The sequence below is a fragment of the Oculina patagonica genome, chromosome 4 (genome assembly GCF_052425735.1).
Source record: "Oculina patagonica isolate OP01 chromosome 4, crgOcupat, whole genome shotgun sequence".
Lineage (NCBI taxonomy): Eukaryota > Metazoa > Cnidaria > Anthozoa > Scleractinia > Oculinidae > Oculina > Oculina patagonica.
In genome coordinates this window covers 15,042,701-15,064,584 of record NC_135761.1, presented here as the reverse complement: position 1 = coordinate 15,064,584, position 21,884 = coordinate 15,042,701, and the positions used below count along the sequence as shown (strand labels likewise).

Here is a 21,884-nt window from a genome sequence, read left to right as displayed (position 1 = left end):
TTTTTGAGCGACCGCAACCAAAATTTAGATGCACTGATTTGCGAAAATCAGAAATCGTGAGGTTGGTAGTGCTATTTGTTTTGTTTAGAAGTGGCCCGGAACTATCCGGAAGTGGAAACAAAATATCAATTTGTCGAGTAGTGATTACCGCTGACAAGAAGAGAGGCGGAGAGTTGGTTACAAATTTTCGTCGAAGTGAAGGTAAATATCGTCTGCTATAAACGGACTCTAAAGTAAATATTTATGTTAGTATATAGCAAACCAGTGAAATTGGCCGTTCTGAAATTGCGCAGCGACCTGGGGCGAGTTTCAAATTTCAAGTAATCGATAATCTGACACTCTACCAAATGAAAGATCATGGTGAGATTGGTCATTTGACCAAGTTTGATGCTTTTAGGATGAACAGAGACGAATTTATGGACCTTGAAACATGGTTCAAAATCCATAAAAACGTCTTTATTTGTGAGCCAGCGTCCCCCAAAAGAGGGTCTGGATGGGGGGGTCCACATGTCGGTAGTCGGTTAAAAATTCCTTACTTTGTCGGTTGTCGGTTAAAATTTTCGACCTTTGTCGGTTGTCGGTAAATCTCAGTTAATGGTTAAAAGTGGAAGTTAATTATTAATATTTGTTATTTAAATTACGCAGTTTTAAGACTTTAAACTCTAGACGATATGAAAATTTGTAATAATTCATTATTTGGTTGCACTTAAACCTCGTTAACTCTGTTTTTTTAAGCAACGTGTTCGTCTAGTACCGGTAAAATCAGTTTGCATCAGCAAATGCTCATCAAATATTACTTACACATCGAGCGAAACTGAAATTTGGACCGTTCTCAGAAAAGAATACATTTTAAAGGCAGTGTTATTCATTTACCAATAAAACAGAAAGATGCTTATAAACTCTTTTACTCGCTTCTTCTATTTGTAAAGGATTTTTCTTTTCAATTTTTGCTTTCCTGAAAAATGGAAGGTGTATACAAACATTCCGTTCAACAAAACAGCAAATAAAAACGTGGAACCAAAGGTTAACCACGTTAATGTTTGAGCTTAATATAATGTACTTCACTACAGAACTACATGTGAAACATTTAAGACCATTTAACTTCGCTGCACACTAAAACTAATACGGCTAATAGAGTTTTCCGATTAAACGGAAATGGAACGACTTTTTCCGGCGCCTGTTATAGCTAATTAGATGCAAAGTGCCGGTTGTTTCAATTTGCACAATGAAATTTCAGTTATTATATATTGTTTACGAGCAGATTAAATTAGAAATCCTTGCAGTAAATACAATGTCTCGTGGTGGAATGCAAACTATATTCTTTTTAAACTGCTTGACTGAAATCAAGATACAATGTTTACGTATCACAGTTTTCGCAGAAAAATATATTGAAAACAGCAGTATATTTTCTGAGACAACTGAAGAAAAATGTTTTTAGGTGCAAAGTATCCATGGTGTAAAAAAATAGTTACTGAAAGGAGGCGGCTTTTTTATCGCATACGTAAAAGCCTGTGAAACCTGTGAAACTCACAGGTAACGTGAAACAAAGAACGACCAAGACAACAAAGAACGAAAAAGTTCTTACACCAGAGTAAACCCCAAACGTTAACGAACATTTGGAACTTCACACTTCTCTACGGTTTTGCAACTTTGCTTATTGCCACCATGTACCTAATAAATAGAAAGATGGGAGTTGAAAAATGAGGCGGTATCTTTTTGTTCTATTGTTTTCTTTTCATTTGCACATAAAAATTCCACGGGTAAACATCACATATCACCTTTTTTGTTACACCACTGACGCGTAATTTTTTACGTGCGTGAAAAAAATTAGAGACAATGTATGAACGGCCTGCGTAAACGTGTACGCAAGCCGTTCATACATTGTCTCTAATTTTTTACGCACGTAAAAAATTACGCGTCAGTGGAAATCCACCATAAGAAAGAACGTACAACATGCGAACATCACACTAGCCTGCATGTGTACAGCCGTCCCGCTCCGCTCAAAAAAAATCGCGATTTTGCCATTTGTCTAAGAACTAATTCTTTATTCTTTCGAAACTGTGCCCATGTCATGTGGACTGACTGCCTTCAGATATGTTATTAGGCGAGAGCAATACTCTTTTTGAGAGCTGCACTGCATGGTGATATTACAATGCCCTCGAGCAGTGGACAACACGCGCAGAAGAAAAAAGTTACCAAAGCGTAAAATGTCAAATCATCGATACACAGCTATTGAAAATATGATGATTGTGCAGGCTGTTGAGAAATGTGACCGCGAGTGGCGTAGCTTGACCAGGTTAACAGTTGGAAATATTTTTGTGCATTTTATTCGAAATAAAAAAGTATTTTTTTTAAAAAAAATTCTTACATATTTTATTGGCAATGCACCACATTTTACTGAATTGGTAATAGCTCTCTATAATGAAACGTGGATCACGCAAAATTTAAGATTCCCTGATTTCGAGTTTTCTGTTTACCGTTATAACGGTAATATCGATGTGGTGAGTAAAAACAAGCAAGCAGATTAATGAACTTTTAATGGGTTAACTAATTGAATTTAATAAGATTTTCAATAGGCGGAAAAATGTGTTCCATTTAAGTGAATTTTCCGCTAAATCGGAAAACTCTAATAGAACGTTCCACACACCGTTGAGCTCACTGCTGCTTCCATCCGATATTAAATTTGGAAGCTCAAGCAGCCACTGCCCATCCGTTACAATTGCAAATGTTCGCATTTTTCCCGCAAGCGTTTTCGCCAAGCGAAATAACTACAGCGAGAACCCGCCAATGCCAAATTAATGCGCCTGCTCCTTTGGCCCTAAAAAGTCCGTTAGATGTTTTTTTTTTAGCTTGGAAACACCTTTATGAGATTTTTTTGACTAAATTTTGAATTGGTGTGGTTACTTCTGAACTTGACATTTCCTAAGCTAGACATAAATTTAAAACGCTGTTCTTTCTGAATACAAACGTCCGTATAACATCGGACCATGTCGGTTGTCGGTTAGAATTTATTTGTCGCTAATCGGTAATTTTTTCCTTGTTTTGTCGGTAGTCGGTAATATTTTTCGCACTTTGTCACTAGTCAGTTAACCCCATTCAGACCCTCCCAAAACCATATAAACTCTTAACTTTTTTATGGCAATCATAGTGATTTTCATCCTAGTTTCTTTCAAATAATGGGTGTTTGGTAGGATTTTACAGCTATCACAAAATGGATAGAGTTTATTTGGTTTTGCAAGAGAGGATCCTCTCTTGGTTTTGGAGGACGCTGGCTTACAAGTAGAGAGGAAAATATAGACGGCAAACTGATCCTGGCGGTTAAAGCGGTCAAAAATAAACAAAGTGGATAAAAAAACTAGAATATTCGCTGTGATATTGCAGTTTTTTATTACAATTAGAGACGTTTGTATGGATTTTGAACCATGTTTCAAGATCCATAATTTAGTTTCTGTTCATCCTGAAAGCATTAAACTTGGTCAAATGACCAATCTAATCATGGTCTTTCATTTGGTGGTGTCGCTAAAATGGTAACAGGTTGCTACTGCTTTGATTTTCTCTTTGCTAATTGGCGTTGCTTGGCGACAAGCACAATGCGCATCAAAACAATTTCATAATTGCTGGCGGTTTTGAGTGATCCAAATATAACGAAACAAGCTGTCGTTTGCAATTCCTCTTAACTTTTTACTTCGATCTCACTCGCACACTCATTCGCTCATTAACTCACTCACTCCATTTTGATTTCAAACCGCGATTAATTAATTTATGCATTAAACGGTAAACGTGCTGACAATCAAAAAATAAATTATTCTCCAACCTCGTTTCCAGGGTCTCTCTCTTACAGCAAACGAAGTTGTTTATTTACAAAAGAAATTTCCTAAGTGCGAAAGAGGATCAAAGATCATCATCGTGGCACTTTATTTTGGCGGTAAAAAAGAATAGAACTTGCGCTACAAAGCCTGAGAGCACAAGCAATTAATGACCCATTCACGCAAGAAAACATTCACGCAAGACAAATGCAGTGAGATTGTGACACTGCTGATAGCAGCTATAGGCTTCATGCAGTTACGCTTACCATGTGACGTGTTTTACTTAATGTTTTAGCCCACTGAGAAACACGACATCCACGCAACACGTTTTTTTTTCGCGTCACGTCATCTCGTGTCACGTCATCCATTTTTCATCTTTTTGAGTCCAGCAGAAACACAAAGTGCTCGGGTACATCTTTCTCTCAAATTTCATCCGCTGCTCAAATAATTTATAACACAATACGTGCCGCTTTACTTAATGCTAAAGAGAATCAAAAGTCACACTTTATTTTGGTGGTGAAAAAATAGAATGCGCGCTACGAAGCCTGAGAGCACGAACCATCAATGACGCAATTCCGATGGAAAAATTAAACATTCAAAGGCAAATGAAGTGAGATTGTCATAATTTAGATCAGTTATCTTGTTCATGTGATCACTCAGCTTGATTTCTCAGCCCTAGTTGCATTCATTGCTCCCCAAAGAAATTGAAATTGAAAAGCTTTTTGCCGGAAGTAATATTTAGTCAGAAGAATTTGAAGGGAGTTACAGAAGTTCAAATCCAGTCAAAATGCAATACATTTACTGTACCTGACATTTTACGGACTTTTGTACGCAAATCGGACCTATTCTTTTAAATTGCGTGATGGAAATTTCCCGCGCAATTGGCGCGCGCAAAGTGCTTATTGAGAAGCAGTGTAGCGAAAGGCTACGTTGCCATTAGTCAAGGAACGAATTGTTTACAGTTAAGAATGCAAAAAATAACCACACAAATAGTACAAATCCATAAATCCGTGTGCAATATAATCATGTGATTGTGTGTGTGATTCAGCTGCAATAAAAGAACACTTTCCTTAGCGGTACAAAAAATACTAAAACAAACGGATAGAAAAACAGTGAAACTTACAATCTGTGGCGAAGTATACCAAGAAGCATGAAATCCAATCCAGTACATCCAAAATTACACGGTAGACACCGAAAACGAAATTACATGAGAAATATAACATGCGAAAAACGCTTGAATTTTAAATTGGACGAATATAATGCAGATAGGGTTATGTAATACTCTAGGGTATTATGTCATAGCTTAATCAAGCTTTGAAAAATACGCGGGAATACAATATTTGAGATTCTAGTTGCTAAAAGCAGTTCCTTCGAATCTTTGGTCACGGCTGTTTTCAAGGAAAAGTGGGAAAAGGCCAAAGCAAACATAAAGGAAAGAGGCATCTTCATGTTCAACAACGAGCTACTTACTTACACACAGAGCAAATTATTATAATAATCTTAATAAATGATGAACGTTTTTTGCCAATTGCTAAATTTCAAAAGAAATAGAAATAGAGAAATAGTCACCAAAATAATATAAATTCATCGTTACCAGTTCAAATCAATAAATAACGTAAGCGATAATCATTTTATGCAAAGTAAGCTAAAAACTACCCCTTACTAAGCCTCGTCCCAAAGATTGTGCTCGGCAACTTTTGGAGACAACTTTTCATCGTTCCAGCAACTTTCTTCCGTGCTAAGCAACTTTTGAATTTTCCAGGCCGAAAATTTCCGCATAAAGGTTGTGCCGAGGATTTGTTGTTCGGGAAGGTCCATACGAACGTCTCCGAGCTTTTTTCGTTTAACTTTTCTGCGATATTCATAACAATTTGCCGAGATTCCCTGGAGGGAGCTCCCCCCCCCCCCCTCCCCCGCCCTCCGACACCATTGAGATCGATGCATTCTTAAAAACAATCTTTGGGTGCACGTCAACGGTATCTTTACGATTGTTCTTTTTGAAGGTCCTGTTGGGGTTGGTCGGTGGGGGGGGGGGGATATCAAAAAGAAATTTTTGGATTTCAACATCAAAGTTGGGCTGAAAGTGGTTTAATATTTCTGAAGCGGAGTTAAATTGCATGAAAATCTTTCCTTCAAAGGGAAATTAGGCCATGTAATTTGGGGAATTTGCTTATTTGAAAGCAACATTTGGATTTCAGTGGAGCAACTTTCCGAGTCAACCTTTAGGAATCTTGGAGCACTATTTTAGCAACTTTTTGGCATTCACAGTGAGCAACTTTCCTGCATTTTACGATGCACAATCGGGACAGAGCCTACCCCTTACCCGTGAAAAAAGAAAACCTCTAAATTGACGATAATTTAAATTTTCATTTTTTGTCATGTTTGTCTTGCGAACATATGTACGCAAAGAGAACCTATTGTTGATTGCGTGACAAGATTTTCCCGCCCAATCGGCGCGTGCAAGATAGCATTGCTGAAAATCTTTGGTCGTGTCCGCGAGAACACACAGAGTTTTTTATTAAAAAAAAAAATGGAAGTATTTTCGAAAATTGTCAGCAGGCCAAAGCAAGCATCACAGAGAGAGGCATCTTCATATTAAACAACGAGCTATTAAGGCGGGGTTAGGCATGAATAGATTGTGCTAGTAAATTCAGAAAAATTTGCTTCACAATACCAAAAGTGCTCTAAAGTTGCTCAAATATCAAAAGGCCACCAAAATTAGAAAAGTTGCTTGCTCTCTAGAGTGAATTTTGCGTTTTCTAGAATTGAAGCGCTTGCAGGTTTACTAGAGTTGCCCGCGTCATGACCCTCTGGGATCAATGTCTGATTATTTCATTTTCCTCGTCTGATTTAGATAAATAAATAGATGAGATGCGCTGCCAGATTTCGTGGGCGTAGCAGTGTTATTTTCTTTCATTTCATTTATATCCTTATTTTTATGAAATCGTTGATAAACAGTTTAATAAAATCCTTCTAAGAAACGACTTTTATATTTGGATCGGTTTTTATATAATTTGTTTAAGCAAAGGCAAAATTCCCTAGGTTGCTGGTACTAAAAAAGTTTCAGCGTAAAATTGGCAGAATCTATTATCTGGCGGGGTAAACCTGAAGGCTGTTTATCGACCCTTCAATGATCCACTGTTTAACTTGGGTAAAAATTTATGCGAATATCTCGTTCAGGTTTCAAGCGATCCAAAAACTCTATGCTCAAAACACAAATCTATGTTTTCAGTGTTTTGTCAAGTTTTTGGGTAATTTGGGGGATGTTTGAGAGGAGAGAGTTTTTCTAAAAGGATTGTTTTTGAGAAATAAAAAATTGGGAATTATTGTGATTTTAAAATTAGAATTTGGAATTAAAAATTAGTAAACAGAGAGTGTATGAGAGTTTCCCACAGAGCGATTTGAACTCTCATCAACTCTCATCCTCGTTTGGCTCGGGCAAGTTGCTATATTCTTGACGGTTATCATTCACTTATTATCCCCAAAAATTCTATTTTACGACAAATAGAGAGACTACCCTGCTCGCATTAGTCACAATAGGGCGGCGCAAAACTCCAATGGCATTTATTTGTAATATAAGGAGACGGTTTCAGTCAAGTAGAAAATAAGAACTCCTGAAACTGATTCTCGAGTTCATCTACAAGCGCACGCGCGCATCACGCGCGCGTGTAAATTGGTGATTGTGACGTCACTTCTGACGTCAAAGAACACGACGTTTGAACTTGTAATGGACTGTACAGCTTTTCGATGATTAAGCACCGAATTTTACTACTTTTTACTCTTCTTTGGTATCCTTTGTGCTCTTCTGGTCTTAACTACGTCAAGGTTGGCGGAATACTCTGCGATGAACCGAATTCCAAAGAGCTTTCAGCCTTTAACCTTGGCCTAGAATATGTTAACAACGATACAACATTGTTGCCGAACACCGTCCTCGTTCCTTTGATAAACCAAACCGACTGGACTGACGCGTTCTCCAATATCGATGCAGCCTACTGGCAGATTCGCAGCGGAGCTGTTGCAATAGTTGGACCTATTACTTCGTCTTCGGTAAAGGCCACGCATGCGCTATGTGTCGGCTTCCACATTCCTCAGATAGCACCTTACGCTACGGATCCTTCATTTGACTTCTCTCCCGAGACTTACAGCTATTTAGTGCGCATGAGCAGCAGCGATGCGATTGAAAACCGTGCCCTGGCAGATTTTGTGTCACATTTCAACTGGACGCGCATAGCAGTGTTGACATCAAGGAGCGATTTCGGGCTAAACGGTTTGGTCGTGTTTAAAGACATTGCGTCTCATAAGGGATGGACCTTGGTGGCGGTTGAAAGTTTCCAGGAGTTTAGAAATGCATCTAGAGTGAACGCCACCACGCAGCTCCTCCACATAAGAAGTCGAGGTGCCAGAATAGTCATTCTAAATTGCATGGCTGGCAACATTCGCGTCATTCTACGGCAAGCAAGCGATCTTGGAATGGTTAATGGATGGGTCTGGCTTGTTACCAATGCCGCATTCGCTTTTGATGGTCTCTACGAAAATGGGCAGCCCATACCGGAGTACCTCCAAGGTATTGTGGGCATCAGACATTCTTTCGGTGGAGGTACGGAATACGAAAACTTCGAAAGCATGTGGGAGAAGAAGGGATATGAGGCAGCGCCTCTGGAAAAGGACGCGACTGTTGGCCATACTTTTGACTCAGTGTTAGTCCTGGCGCAGGCAATTCACAACATGATACAAGATGGCTATAACGTGACAAGTACCGAAGGTTTACAGTTTGGTATGTATGAGGACGGCTCAACTGCATTTAGCAAAATTGGACACACCTTGTTAGATTATATCGCAAAAGTCAACATTTCTGGAGTGATGGAGCACGGGGTCTTCGGTACCAATCGTTTTCCGGTTGGCGCAAAATTTGACATTGTAAATTTGCGCTCATATGGATTTGAAGAAGTAGGTAAATGGGATTCCGCTAACGGACTGGTTATGGACGAACAGAAGGAAATAATATGGCCTTCTGGGAAAACCTCTATCCCCACTGACACCTCAGTTTCCATGGAAAATCAAACTTTAACTGTTGTTACTATTGAAGAAACGCCTTTTATTACCAGGCGCACATCGTCTACTTCACCAGGCAAATTTAAACTGATTGGTTACTGCATTGATCTTCTTGAGAAACTTCGAGAAAAGTTGAAATTTTCCTACGAAGTTTACCTGGTGCCAGACGGTAACTATGGCTCTCAAGATCCATTTACCAAAGAATGGAACGGCATGGTTAAAGAGATTATCGAAGGAAGGGCACATATGGCTGTCGCTTCGTTTACAATCAGCTCAGAGCGACAGAAGGTTATCGATTTTACCCAGCCTTTCATGCATCTCGGACTAACAGCTCTCATTAAGTCTGTCAGCGAAGAAGCGGAGTACTTTACGTTCTTCAAACCATTCCAGTTCGACATGTGGCTAATGATAGGGCTGACTACGTTTCTGATTGGTATCCTACTGTGGTTCTTCAGCACCTTCAGTCCGTATGGGTTTTATGGCAGATGCGTTCAGATAGCCCATCATAAAGTGCCACGGGAACATGTGAAGCGAAGACACACCCTTCGTCTAACTAATTCAATATGGTCATCCCTTGTTTACTACGTTGGGCAAAGCGCGGACAGCCTGCACCCAGTGTCGGCTTCTGGCAGAATCACCGTTGCTGTTTGGTGGTTTGCAATTTTGATCATCGTCTCAACATACACCGCAAACTTAGCTGCGTTTCTTACGATTAGGAGGTTTGCTTCTCCAATAAGCAGCATTGAAGATCTGGCGGGACAAACGTCGATTCCATACGGCACTGTCACCAACAGCCAACCACAGGCTTTCTTCGAGATGTCTTCCATTCCCAGCTTTGTGACCATGTGGCAGTACATGAAGTACCACCACACTCTTGTTAAGTCCAGTCAAGAGGGGATCAATAAGGCAAAAGAAGGCAACTTTGCGTTCATATGGGACTCCGTCGTATTGGAACATACACTGCACACTGTCGAGTGCGGCGCTCTCACAACCATCGGCAGCTTGTTTGGTAAGATAGGATACGGCATTGGATTACCAAAAAATTCCCCGTACACTAAACAGCTGAGTCAAGCTATCCTAGAACTGCGACATGAGGGCTTCATGGACAGCCTTGAACGGAAGTGGCTGCATTCTCATGGAGACTGCAAAGAACGGTATGCTGGTATCGATAGCGGCACTCAGCTGGGATTAGCAGACATGGCGGGTGTGTTTATAATTGTCTGCGTTGGTGTTGGAATCAGCTTCATTGTGCTTCTCATTGAATGGATTGTAGCTTCATATTTAACTACAAAGGAAGACGATCCGGATGCACCTAAAACGCTTTGGACCTCGCTGATGACCAGACGCCGCAATACGTGGCATGATTGGAGACACCGGGACGATGTACCAGAAATGCCACGGTTTATCGGTTCCTTGACAAGAGACAAGATGGGACGATTCATGGCATTTTTAACAGGTCTCAGGTTAAGACGAGGACAGAATAAAGTCACGCCGGAGATGAACTTGGCGGAGGTCAAAACAGAAGATCTAGAGGATGAAAGTGAAGAAAGTATTAAAAGTGACGATGAGCAAGAACAACAAGAAATAATAGAATTTCAGCCGTGAAGAGATAATCCAAGCCGAAAAACAAAGTACGGTTATTATTTTTCATTGTATTGCGCGTAAGTGGCAAATTTGAAAAATGTAATAAAGCTTAGAAAAGAACCCATGTTGAAGGTTTGTGCACTTTATTACCTAAGTTAAACTATTCTTTTGTGTGTTGTGTATTTTTTTTTTTTTTTTTTTTTTTTTCTTCCTTTTTTTTTTTGTTTTTAAATTTTCCCCCCCCTTTTTTTTCCCAAACAAGAAAAAAAAAAACAAACGTGCTCCCCCCCGCCCGGTTTTCCCCCCTTCGTGCCGGCTAAGTATTTTTTTTTAGTTTTTATTGGTTCACTGAATTGTCTGTGTTTTTTGTGATTGCATGGCTAGAGTAATTACTTTGGTTTTGGTTTTACGAACACTCAATTGAAAACTGCTCTATACGGCTAATTAAAAAAGAAGTAAAAAATCACACGTTGATGAATTATTGTACGTGACCCAGTATTACGATTCTTGAATTTTGAGCTCTTTATCATTTAGGTGCTTATACTGTATATATAAAGAAATCAGATTGATCAGCTCTTTACGTGAACCAGCAATACGAAGTACGTGCTCTTAATTGTTCAAGCAACCGACTAAATAAAAAAAGAAATTAAAGAAAGACCTTACGCTATTCGTCAACTGATTTGTTGCAAAAAAGTAAAGAAAAACTTCTTGTAGATCAGCATTTTTAGACGTGTCGTGTCTCTAACTTTTTTTAAGACCTGTACGTATAAGAACAATCGTGTAATTTCTTAATACCAGAACTGCAATAATAGTTCAGGGATCTTATGTGCTAGTCTGTGGTTTTCCGTCAAATCTAATATGCAAAACTCAGATTTGTTCGAGGATTTTCGGCAATTAAACAAATCAAACTTGAAAGTGTTCGCCTTGCTTTCGGTGATTTTTGATGAAATGATCAAAAAAGTAAATAAACAAACAAATAAATAAATAAATAAATAAATAATGAATAATGAAATAAAGAATATAATTTAAATGCGAAAACAAATGAATTCTTTTTAATGAATTTCATATAATTTTGGAGATTCGATGAAGATCAGGAGTTCCCTGAAGGTGAAAACGTGAACTTAGCCTCTGTAAGTGACAATGCACCCGTTTTTAGTCTAAAATCATAAAACTGCAAAATTAATTAAACTTGAACACGAGATTACTTCTATAAATGACAGCCTTTCTGTCAATTGTATTCAAATGACGTCATTGTATGGAAGACCTGTCATTCATGCCAATACCGCGGAGCTTTAGAATAGTGTTCTTTAGAAATAAATAGAAACTGCGCACGTTTTGAAGGCAATTTGAACCTTTTTTTTTAATTTTCTAGAACAGCAGAACAACTGCGAAACAAAACACTGAAAAAGCAATTATTGATAGATATTGAAAGCAGCTGAAAACCCTGATGACAATTTTAGTTCAATGTGCCTTTGAAGCCACGGGTAACAAATACGAAGTTTTATTAGTGTTTGCTTTTGCAGACATGACTTGCGCTATAGCCTGTCAAAACAATCTTGATTAATTCTACAATGCATCTCGATGAGTTTTTAGATCATCTACAGTTGGAGCGATAAGCGGTCTACAGAAAACACTGCATGGTATATTAATCAGGTCGAAATGATTAGAGTTAGAAAAAAAAATTAGTTTTCAAACAAAAATAAACCTAAATGAATCTCGATGAGATGTTGAACAGTCGAAAAAGAGCAAGTTAATCTCTAAGCCAATTACATTCGCAACTGCCGCCACTAAAACCAAACCTTAATTGATTCATTCGCCTCTTTTGGCGTGTAAACAAAATAATGCGCTTTCCCTGCTAGACAAAGTGTCAAACCTACACTATATCTATCTTATCTTCACACAACACAAAGCCTGCTTTGATTCATTTGAGTTGATTTATTTACACTGAAGTTGTCTAAAATGGAGATCCAGTTGAATTTGATTGGTCTTTCGCATGACACATCAATAAATCAAGGACTTCTTTTTAAAACACGCGTCAATTCGCGCAGCTGTAAAGATAAGCAATCCTCTCAGAAACATTAGACGTCTTATGGTGAATTTTGATCAATTCACGGCAAAATTGGATTGAGAATTATCATAAAGGCACAATTTTGATCCGGCGCACTACAAAATTTTACGAATTTATATCTCAATCTTCATCCGAAGCTGGCAAAATGGCAAGTTCTAAGCAAAACAGCCCGTTTTCGCCTTGTAAACAGATTAATCATAACTCAAATTCGTCTCATTTTGTCGCCATATTCGATCGTTTTCACAATATGAGATCAAATATGGAACTCTGTGATGTCACATTGAGAGTAGGCAATGTAACTTTTTCAGTCCATCGTTTAGTTCTCGCGGGTAATTCGCCGTATTTTCGAAACATTTTTCTTTCGAAAAAAGCGACAGACACGGATAAGCAAGAAGTCATTCTACCAAGCAATTTTCGAGACGACACAGTCAGGTCGATTTTAGATTACTTCTATTCTGGGAACCTAACCATCAGTCAAGAAGATTGTGAAGATTTGCTGTCACTGGCTTCCCTCTTGCAGGTTTGATACAATTTTTTAAAAATTAAAAGCAATTTTTCAGCATCGGTAATTGCAACAACTTTGAGCTCTAATTTTGCATGAATATATTACACATGATCGGAGCTGTAATTTTAAAGCGAAACATAACAGTAACAGACTGTTTTGTTTTACATTAGTACTAAGCTTAAAATTTAGCCGTGGAAAATCCTTTTTAGGGCAATTCAGAAAAATAGCAATTTTTCAGCTTCAATATTTGCTTTAGAATGGAATATATTGCTCGCCATTTGTTTCATGATGTATTTGGTGCCGTTCTTTTGACGGGTTTTTGTTTCAGACTGAAACCAAATTTGGGAAATTGCTTTTAATTACATTGTGTTATTACTTTGTGTTTAAATAATTGTACAATGTAATTTTCTGTTACCGAAGAAGCCAGACGAAATAAATATTAAGGGTTTATAAGTAAAATTCATTCTCTAAGCTCCGTTCACTTTCTTAGCCGTTTAAAGCGGGCTAAAGTAGTTTTAATCCGATGAGGAATTTTTTCCATACTTTTTACAAAGGATCAAGAAATTACAGGTAGAATGAATGTTGCTTTTCCTTAATCTTTATTTTTACGATTATTACACTTATAGAGCCCTGAGTATGGCCTTATAGTGGGGAATTTAGACCGGAAAACAGACTATTGAATGTCTAGCTCTCTAAGAATATTTATAGAATTTGTCACCTACAGGTGAAAAGTTTTGCATACATGCATGGGATACTGATATATTGGTCTTCAGTTTGAAAATTCTGTGTGTTGTGTGAATAAGCCTTATTCATTGAAACTTCTTACGATTAAAGTTTTGCTCTAACTGTAATAAATACAATTCAAAAATTGATCACCTTCGATCAATATGGGAAAAATGACCAAAAAAACTGCAGTAATAGCATATATTATAACCAAAATGCAAATCATGTAGGTCTCAAGATTAACGTTTAGCAAAATATGTCAATCTTTTTCTCCGGTTAATAAATTATCGAACCCATTAGAGACAAACACTAAGGCTCTAGAAAGCTTTCTTTTATATCTTTCTGAGCAACTTAATTGAAGTGGTTAAGTTGTCTAAGAATAATTGTACCATTTCGTTAGTATAAAACTGTCAGCTTTCTTCCTTTTCGATTTTTTTTTTCACCATTACGACATTTCCACAAAATCTCGTAGTAAAGTGGCGACAGCTGCAACGTTTTTGCCATGTTTTCCTGTTAAGGGACGGACCATTATTTTCTTGGAGGGGGGGGGGGGGGATGAAAAATTTTCCTCTGCAAACTTTTTTTTTAGTTTATGCACCTCTTTTCGAAATTCTTACTATTTTTTGTTATACATATCGTGTTTGCAAACAATTTATTTTGTCTCTCCAGGCACTGCAAACAATTTTTTTCAATATTTTTCATCCCCCCCTCCAAAAAAATAATTGTCCGTCCCTAAAATGACACCAGTTCATATGTGCGAAGTCTTTTTTACTTTTTTATTGTTATTGTCATTTGTATTCATACTCTTATTACTGACTGAATTTGTAGAAAATTTTTTATGAAGTTTAAAGAAGGGATTGAAGAAAGAAAAAAATTGCAAACACCCCAGACAGTTGACTCCCACGCAAGAGCACTCCAGGTTGTCAGGGGGCGGTCTGGTGTCCGTCCACCATATTTTAACTAAAAAACTCTAATTTTATAAACACACTAAATTTCCAATATTTCTTTTTTCCTCTAAATTTTACCAATCCTTTGCGAAAATACTATATTCGCCCAACATCCCCAAAAGCACCCAAAAATTTTACAAAACACCGTTTAAAGATGATTTCCAGTCCGTACTGCGCAGACTCAGGGTTTGTTTTCATTTTTGTTTTGAATTCGTTGAAACGTTACACTTCGGTGATAGCGTACATGAAGTTTTTTAGTTCGCCATTACGGATCGTTTCGTTCAAGAATTCACGATGAGCTAAAACGTCCGTTTGAAATACCGTCGAGCTTCTTTTACTCGTTATTATTGTTTTGCAAGGATATCTGGCGTTAATAATGAAGAAAAAGGTAAGTTTTGTCCCGGAATTTTTATTTTTGCTAGTAAACGTTCTTCTGTTTGTGAGACTCACAAACATTGCAGGCGGAGATTGCGCAGTACGGACTGGAAATCATCTTTAACATAGATATATATGAGATAATGAGAGCGTTTTTGGATTCCTTAAAACGCGAACGAGATAACTCCGTTAAATCCGTATTTATAAACTGTAAAAATACGACCCTCGGGTATAGAGCAGTTTTCAATTGAGTGTCGTAAAACCAAAACCAAAGTAATTACTCTGGCCAATCACAAAGGACACAGACAATCCAGTGAACCAATCAAAACTCGAAGCAAATACATGTAGCTGGCACGAAGCGCGGGAAAACGTGCGCGAGCAGGTCACGATTGGTTTTGGTTTCAGTTGTGATTGGCTGGGAAAGTGGCGCGAGATTTTTAAGCCAATCACTAAGCGTAGTAATGCAAAACCAAAGCAAACGCGATTTACTTTCGACAATCAAGTGAAAACCGCTCTAACCCCCGTTGAAATCTGACGCAATATGGCAGTCACTGTTTATTATTTTTGTAAAAAAAAAACCCTTAAAACTATCCAGTAAAAAAAAAAAACAAGTCATAGTAAGAAAGAAAGCATATTCAAATATGATATAAGTAATCAAAATTGATTGCAAAAAAAATATTCATCCTTTGACTACGAGCAATTTCTCTACATGACGAGCCGCAGACCCGTAAAAAACTGAAGCTACCAGAGAGCTTATTAACATAACAAAAAATTTGACAAATTTTTTTACATTCCTGGCATAGCCGTCTAATTGATAAGGAGTAGTTTCCATTGTTCTCTTTTATCACCAGGTTACAGGAAAAGTGACAAAATAATTTGCAACAAAACAAACATCTTTTTATTTCTCAATATACAAAATTTTCTTTTAAAGTGGTAAACGGGAGATAAGTTTAATCGTACTTGAGAAGAATCATTGCCAACAAATTGCACAACTGGACCACAATGAATCTTCAAAATCATGCTTGCGTCTATTTCTTATAGATACAATATATTATTGACGAGCTTCAGGAATTCATCATCTCAAATCTTCACGCTTCCAACTGCTTGAGGTTTCAAAGTCTTGCACACAAACTTAAGCAGACAGATTTCAAAGCTAAAATCGATCGTTTTGTGGACTGGAATTTCAAGAGCCTGCTTAAGGAGCCTGACTTTCTGGCGATGTCTGCTGAACACCTTATTGAAGTGATCAGGAGCGAGAATCTACGAGTTAAACGCGAGGAGACTGTGTACGAGGCAGTGTACAGGTGGTTTAGACAGGACATAAGTGGACGGTAAGGAGTTGTTTTTCTAGATAGTGAAATTTCAATTAAAAAAGCTTATAGTAAGTAAGTAAGTAACGTCTTTATTTATAGAGGGTAGCACTTAATAGCTATAAAGCTAACAAACTCATGTCCCTCCTATTTACAAGTATTAAAAAAAATCTAAGATACACAATAAAAAACCTACGATAAACAAAAATATATAAGAAACGAATTATCAATTAAAAAACTACTTATTAAAAACTAATTTAAAAAAAATCTGTATTCGAAATAAGATCTTAAATTAAAAAATGGTCAATAAAATGTTGTTTTCTTAAAATTGAACTGCAAAAACTATTTCGAAAACAGTTAACCCCTTCTCTCCAACAGGAATGCCACGTCTTTTTTAAATGGTTAGCTATGAACCAGAAAACCAAAATCATGAATATGATATTAGCAGCCATTACCGATTATGGCTCCTGATTATAAACCATTTGAAAGGGTTTTCCTGAGGAGTTTTCTAGATCACACCAACAAGCACAGAGGAACTCACAGATTAAAAAGCGTCCAAAAGGAACAAGAATATTCTCGGCATATATTTGGTCAGGCCCCTGAACTATATCCTAATGTGTAGTTCTTAATGTGTGTTTTCTTCAAAATTACTTTGAACTTAAAAGTGTAAAAACATTTGCTTTGTAGTGGTGGAAAATTATGCAAGTCTCATAGGAGTTAGTTTGATTTAATGCTCTCAGTGTGCAGATTTCTTCAAGGTCTTTTTGGTGTTCAAATTTTAAACCAATTGGCTCAATATTGGCCCAATATTGAATATGTAATGGAATTTTGAGCTGAATGTCAGTCTTGAGAATAAGAGGGTTTGTTAACAAACGCTTTTGCACAATCAGGGGGAGAAACTTCCTTTGTTAAATGACTCAAAAATGCGGCATAGCGGTGCCGGGCAACCGAGTGTGGGCAGTAGCTTTCGAATGGTTGTTAAGGGCGTAGTTAATTGCTTAACAAAGTTCATTGTTTAGTTCGCATGACTTGGTCCTGACCGTGCACAAAACACAATAGCTATTTGCATTTTGTTTGCTTCTCTGAAGTTTCCCGGACATCAAAACAACAAACAATGATAACGGTGACCAGTCTGGCAAAAGTGATGCTTGCGAATTATACTAATTAAAAATAAGTCCAATGATTGTGAAATGATTTACCAATTTTTGGTTGTTAAATGTCAACCGTGACAAATTTTTCGCTTGTTATTCCACGCCGCCAAAACATTCTAAGTAACGTGAAACATCAGGTGAGAAATCTGGCTAAAAATGCAAAAAAAAAAAAAAAACATCTCAGCGGCGTAAAACATCAAACGCAAAAACTGGCACTATTCGCATTTCACACGAATGCAGTCATTGATATTTACATCTTTCTGAGAAAAACAAAACTTTGGGTGACGTCTTTCTTAGCAACGGCTTGATTGACACAGACTTGCAGCGTTTCCAGGCACCGCTATGCCGTCAAAGAAAAGTGCCAACTTTCTTCCCCCTGTGCACAATAAAATTAAAGTAAGTACATGTAAAATGAAGCCACTTTTCTATTTAATCTTAAATTAATATTTTTCTGACAGGGAAAATAAGGCAGAAAGTGTGTTCAAGGAAGTCCGTTTTGAACACATTCCGCCAAAGTACCTCACAAAAGAAGTCATACCAAATCTCTGCGACAAATATAACATTTGCGTCGAGCGAGTGAGAGAAGCTTTGGATCAACAAGCTGCTTCTGGTGAAAACGTACGAGCGTCCAAATCAGACTTCGCGAGGAAACCGCGAGACGTCATTTATGTTATCAGCTGTAGAACAAACCTCGTGGAGCGATTTGACACAGTCCAGTGCGCATGCATTCGGTGTCACGAGATTTCACCGACGGGGCCTGTGGAGAGTTTGAGTGAAAACCGCTGTGCAGTTGTAGTTGGGCAGGATCTTTACTGTGTGTCAAATACCAAAGTCGACAAGTTTAGTGTTTTGGAGCTTTGTTGGACTGAAGTTGGAGAAGGTAAGGAAAAATTCACAAATAAAATACTTATTATGGGACTTTTCTCGTGACGTCTCCATGATCACTTGATGTATAGCTAAATGAACCACATAGCACAGCTGACATTTTTCTTTTCTAAACGCGTTTTCCGACAATCTGGTTATCTGACTTTTCGCGCGAACATCTTTTATAATAACTGGCAGAATTGTAGCGCGCTCATTGGTTGAGAGTTGTAGACGATGAGAGTGTAAATATCGAACATAAAAACGACATATAACCTGTATTATTAAAAACTAGCAATGGTATATTGCAATTCCTGCGTTTTGATTGGTTAACAGGCAATGGTATATAAGCTCATATAACAGTGACACAAACATGGTAGCTGATCATGATACGCGTCAACGAATTAGAAAACAGCTGGGAAGCTGAAATATTGCAATTCTTTGGGCGTTTTTAATAAAACAGTTATTCCACTCGCGCAAGTTGGATATGAGATCGTTATATCTACCATCTCATATCTTACGCGCGCTCGTGGAATAATTGTTAAATATTCTCCACTATTTCCCTCCAAACCGTCGGTACAAATACAGAATTGTTGTAGAAACAACTTGCTTACATTTTATCTGTTTTTTTTAATAGACAATAGTAATGACACCACAAAATGTCTAGAAAAACAGTTTGCAAAACAAATTTTGTTTAATAAATTCGTGTTTAAGTTGTCAAAACATAAAACGCCCTCCTTCAACTTTGAATGCTCGCGTTCTACCTCGTAGGCGCTGATGTGCATGATTCTGGCGTGTGTGCAGGAAAAGATTGCATTTTTGTGGTGGGTGGAAGGCAAAGAGGGCAAGGAGCATGTAGATTTGATTTGGAGACAAATGAATGGGTGGATCTACCTGACATGAATACCGCCAGGAGATGCCCTGGTAAGTCATACAACACATCGATGGACCTGAGTTAAAGACTTCAATGGGGTTTAACTTTAATAAAGAATTGTTTCTAATGAAGATGAAGTGTTCAACATGACACGAGCATGGAACAAAGAAAAATCCTGAGTCTCCGATGGGAATCAAACCCATGGCTTCCCAGATACCGGCTGGGCGCTCTAACCAACTGAGCTACGAGAGACTCGTAGAGCGCCCAACCGGTATCTGGGAGGCCATGGGTTCGATTCCCGTCGGGGACTCAGGATTTTTCTTTGTCCCATGCTCGTGTCATGTTGAACACTTCATCTTCATTGTATTTATTACCGAGCTTAACATTTGCCATCTTTTTTATTATTTACTACAGAGATGTTCTTATTTCCTTATCCTTTCTTACTCAGCCCGGAACAGAACGTTCATTTCCACGTTATCGTACTACATACAGAAGTTATCGGTAGTTAATAAAATTCATGTACTTCCCTTTCATCAAAAGAAACCAACGTTTAAACAGTCATCAAGTGAATATTACTAAAAGGTCACACGCATTGTGTGATCGTCTAACAAAACGTACGTTTGCTATTAACAGAAAATGTCAAACTCTGTACATTCCCAGATCACAATGTTCCTAGATCTTCCTATGATTTTAAATTGCTTAGAAAGATCTAAAGTAATTACTTTTGACAAAAGATGTACGAATCATTTATAGGATTCACTTATTTACTAAACATCGCTTTCGTATTGGTTTTTTTTTTCTTCCATTCTAACTACTTCGCCTTTCCTTGAGCGATTTTATTCTGTGGTACTAATAAATTATGTTACTACATACGGTGTAAAAAAAGCCCTGCAAATATAAAGTGTAAATGTAAAAATTATTTCTTAGGTAATGATGGCTTAATTTTTTTTTGTAAAGTAATGTGTTGTTTATCAATAAAAAATAACCGAAAAATAGATATTTTTATAATAGCGCGTTCATATGCAAAACGTTATTGTACTATCGTTCTATACAGCTAGGGTTTAGTAAAGCATTTCTTCATCTTGAAGGATCAAAACAAATCCAATAATCTTCAATTACACTTTCATTATTAGGTGTGGCGTTCTTGTCCGGTAAATTGTACGTTATTGGAGGTCACAGCCCTGAAGGAGCTTTAGCATCCACCGAACGCTTTGACACAAAACAGGAAAAGTGGGTCACTTTGAAACCGATGAACATGCCTCGCTTTCTACTTGGAGCGTGCGCAGTAGATGGACTGGTGTATGTAGTAGGTGGCAGGAATAATGAGCGAAGCCTGGACACTGTAGAAGTCTATGACCCTAAGGCTAAAGTCTGGACTCTTATCAATGAAAATATGAGAGAATCTAGAAATGATTTTGGACTCGTGTCACAAAGTAACGAGATCTACTGTATCGGTGGAAGGAGCGTAAGTTCCATCGAGTGCTTTGATTTGGAAATGAAAGAGTGGAAAACTGTTGGCTCAACGGGTGAAAATAACTTTAGCATAAGCTGCGTGTTTTATCCGCCGCTGTAGGAAAAAATGGAGTTTTTTGTTCCCTTGATAAGACATGCAACTAATTCCCCGGGGGGGACTCCTAAATGGAACGGACGGGGATGCTCGTCGGAAAATTTAAAAAGAACAAACCCAAAAAAGACCAAATCTGGGTGTGGCTCAACCTTTTGTTGACCCTTAAAAGATACCAAAAAACTAAGAATTCTATTTGTATATTTCTTCCTGTGTAACCCTAAACGAGACCATTATGGCTAAAAATATTGGCTTTTTGTCCGGAACACCCTAAGCGATATCAAAAATCCGAAATTGACACCCCTAAGCGAGACGACGACCGTCCCCGTCACTTTTATATGCGAGTCCCCTCCCCCCCCCCCCCAGGACTTATTCATTATTTCATTATTATAAGAAATTTGCTTAAGAGTAAAAGGAGTTTACGATCATTTAAAAGATTTAAATAGTAAAATGTAGCGTACATCAAAGAACTTTCTCCCCAATAAAAGCGGCGTGCTAAGGAACATAAAATCTTTGGAATTAAAAAATTCAAATTTGTTGTTTTAACTGGTTGTAATAAAGTCACCCCTGCAAGAGTACATGCGATGTTTTCTCTTGATGGTGTGCTTAAAGGAACTGTGTCACGGCTTTATCTTTCAATTTATCTTGCAGCTGTGCGTAAAAACTAATTGAAACAAATTGATTCCTAAAGTGACTACGTGGCTGACTAACTAATGACTGACTGACTGACGGTCCGTCCGACCGACTGAATGATTGACTGACTTGAACCAACAGACCGACCGACCGACTGACAGACTTGCACTAGAAAATTTACCTAACAGACTAATGGACAGACGGACTGAGTGACTGACTGTCCAACTGAATGAAGAAACGAACTGTAACGAAAAAGCGAACGAACGATCCAATGAATGAAGGAAGGATAGTCTAGGAGCCAAGTCTGAGAATTGTTCAAGTCGTTGCACCCCTCTGCTATATTTGTGAGAATAGCAAAAAAAGACAGTTAAACGTCAAAGGAATACAGAAAAATATTTTTTATTGATGGGCCAGCGGGACATCGCTCCAAT

At 37.9% G+C, this 21,884-nt stretch overlaps 2 protein-coding genes across 2 annotated transcripts; both read left to right on the top strand.

The window, feature by feature from the left end:
* Positions 1-7,499: 7,499 nt before the first annotated feature.
* LOC144649598 (glutamate receptor 2-like) lies at positions 7,500-10,562 on the top strand. The gene has a single exon (XM_078509122.1). It carries the CDS (start codon positions 7,554-7,556, stop codon positions 10,461-10,463), a length of 2,910 nt encoding a protein of 969 aa, XP_078365248.1. The 5' UTR covers positions 7,500-7,553; the 3' UTR covers positions 10,464-10,562.
* A 1,944-nt stretch (positions 10,563-12,506) lies between these two features.
* LOC144649622 (kelch-like protein 25) lies at positions 12,507-20,932 on the top strand. Its single transcript, XM_078509150.1, has 5 exons — positions 12,507-13,030; positions 16,102-16,391; positions 17,980-18,401; positions 19,154-19,306; positions 20,390-20,932. Exons 1-5 carry the CDS (start codon positions 12,656-12,658, stop codon positions 20,827-20,829), a joined length of 1,680 nt encoding a protein of 559 aa, XP_078365276.1. The 5' UTR covers positions 12,507-12,655; the 3' UTR covers positions 20,830-20,932.
* The last annotated feature ends 952 nt before the right edge of the window (positions 20,933-21,884 follow it).

What these genes read in the sequence shown, in the direction of transcription:
- LOC144649598 (XM_078509122.1), top strand. Translation starts at nt 7,554, where the DNA reads ATGATTAAGCACCGAATTTTACTACTTTTTACTCTTCTTTGGTATCCT.
- LOC144649622 (XM_078509150.1), top strand. Translation starts at nt 12,656, where the DNA reads ATGGCAAGTTCTAAGCAAAACAGCCCGTTTTCGCCTTGTAAACAGATT. An exon ending in TTGGACTGAAGTTGGAGAAG is followed by an intron (nt 18,402 to 19,153) that starts GTAAGGAAAAAT and finishes TCTACCTCGTAG; the next exon opens with GCGCTGATGTGCATGATTCT. An exon ending in TACCGCCAGGAGATGCCCTG is followed by an intron (nt 19,307 to 20,389) that starts GTAAGTCATACA and finishes TTTCATTATTAG; the next exon opens with GTGTGGCGTTCTTGTCCGGT.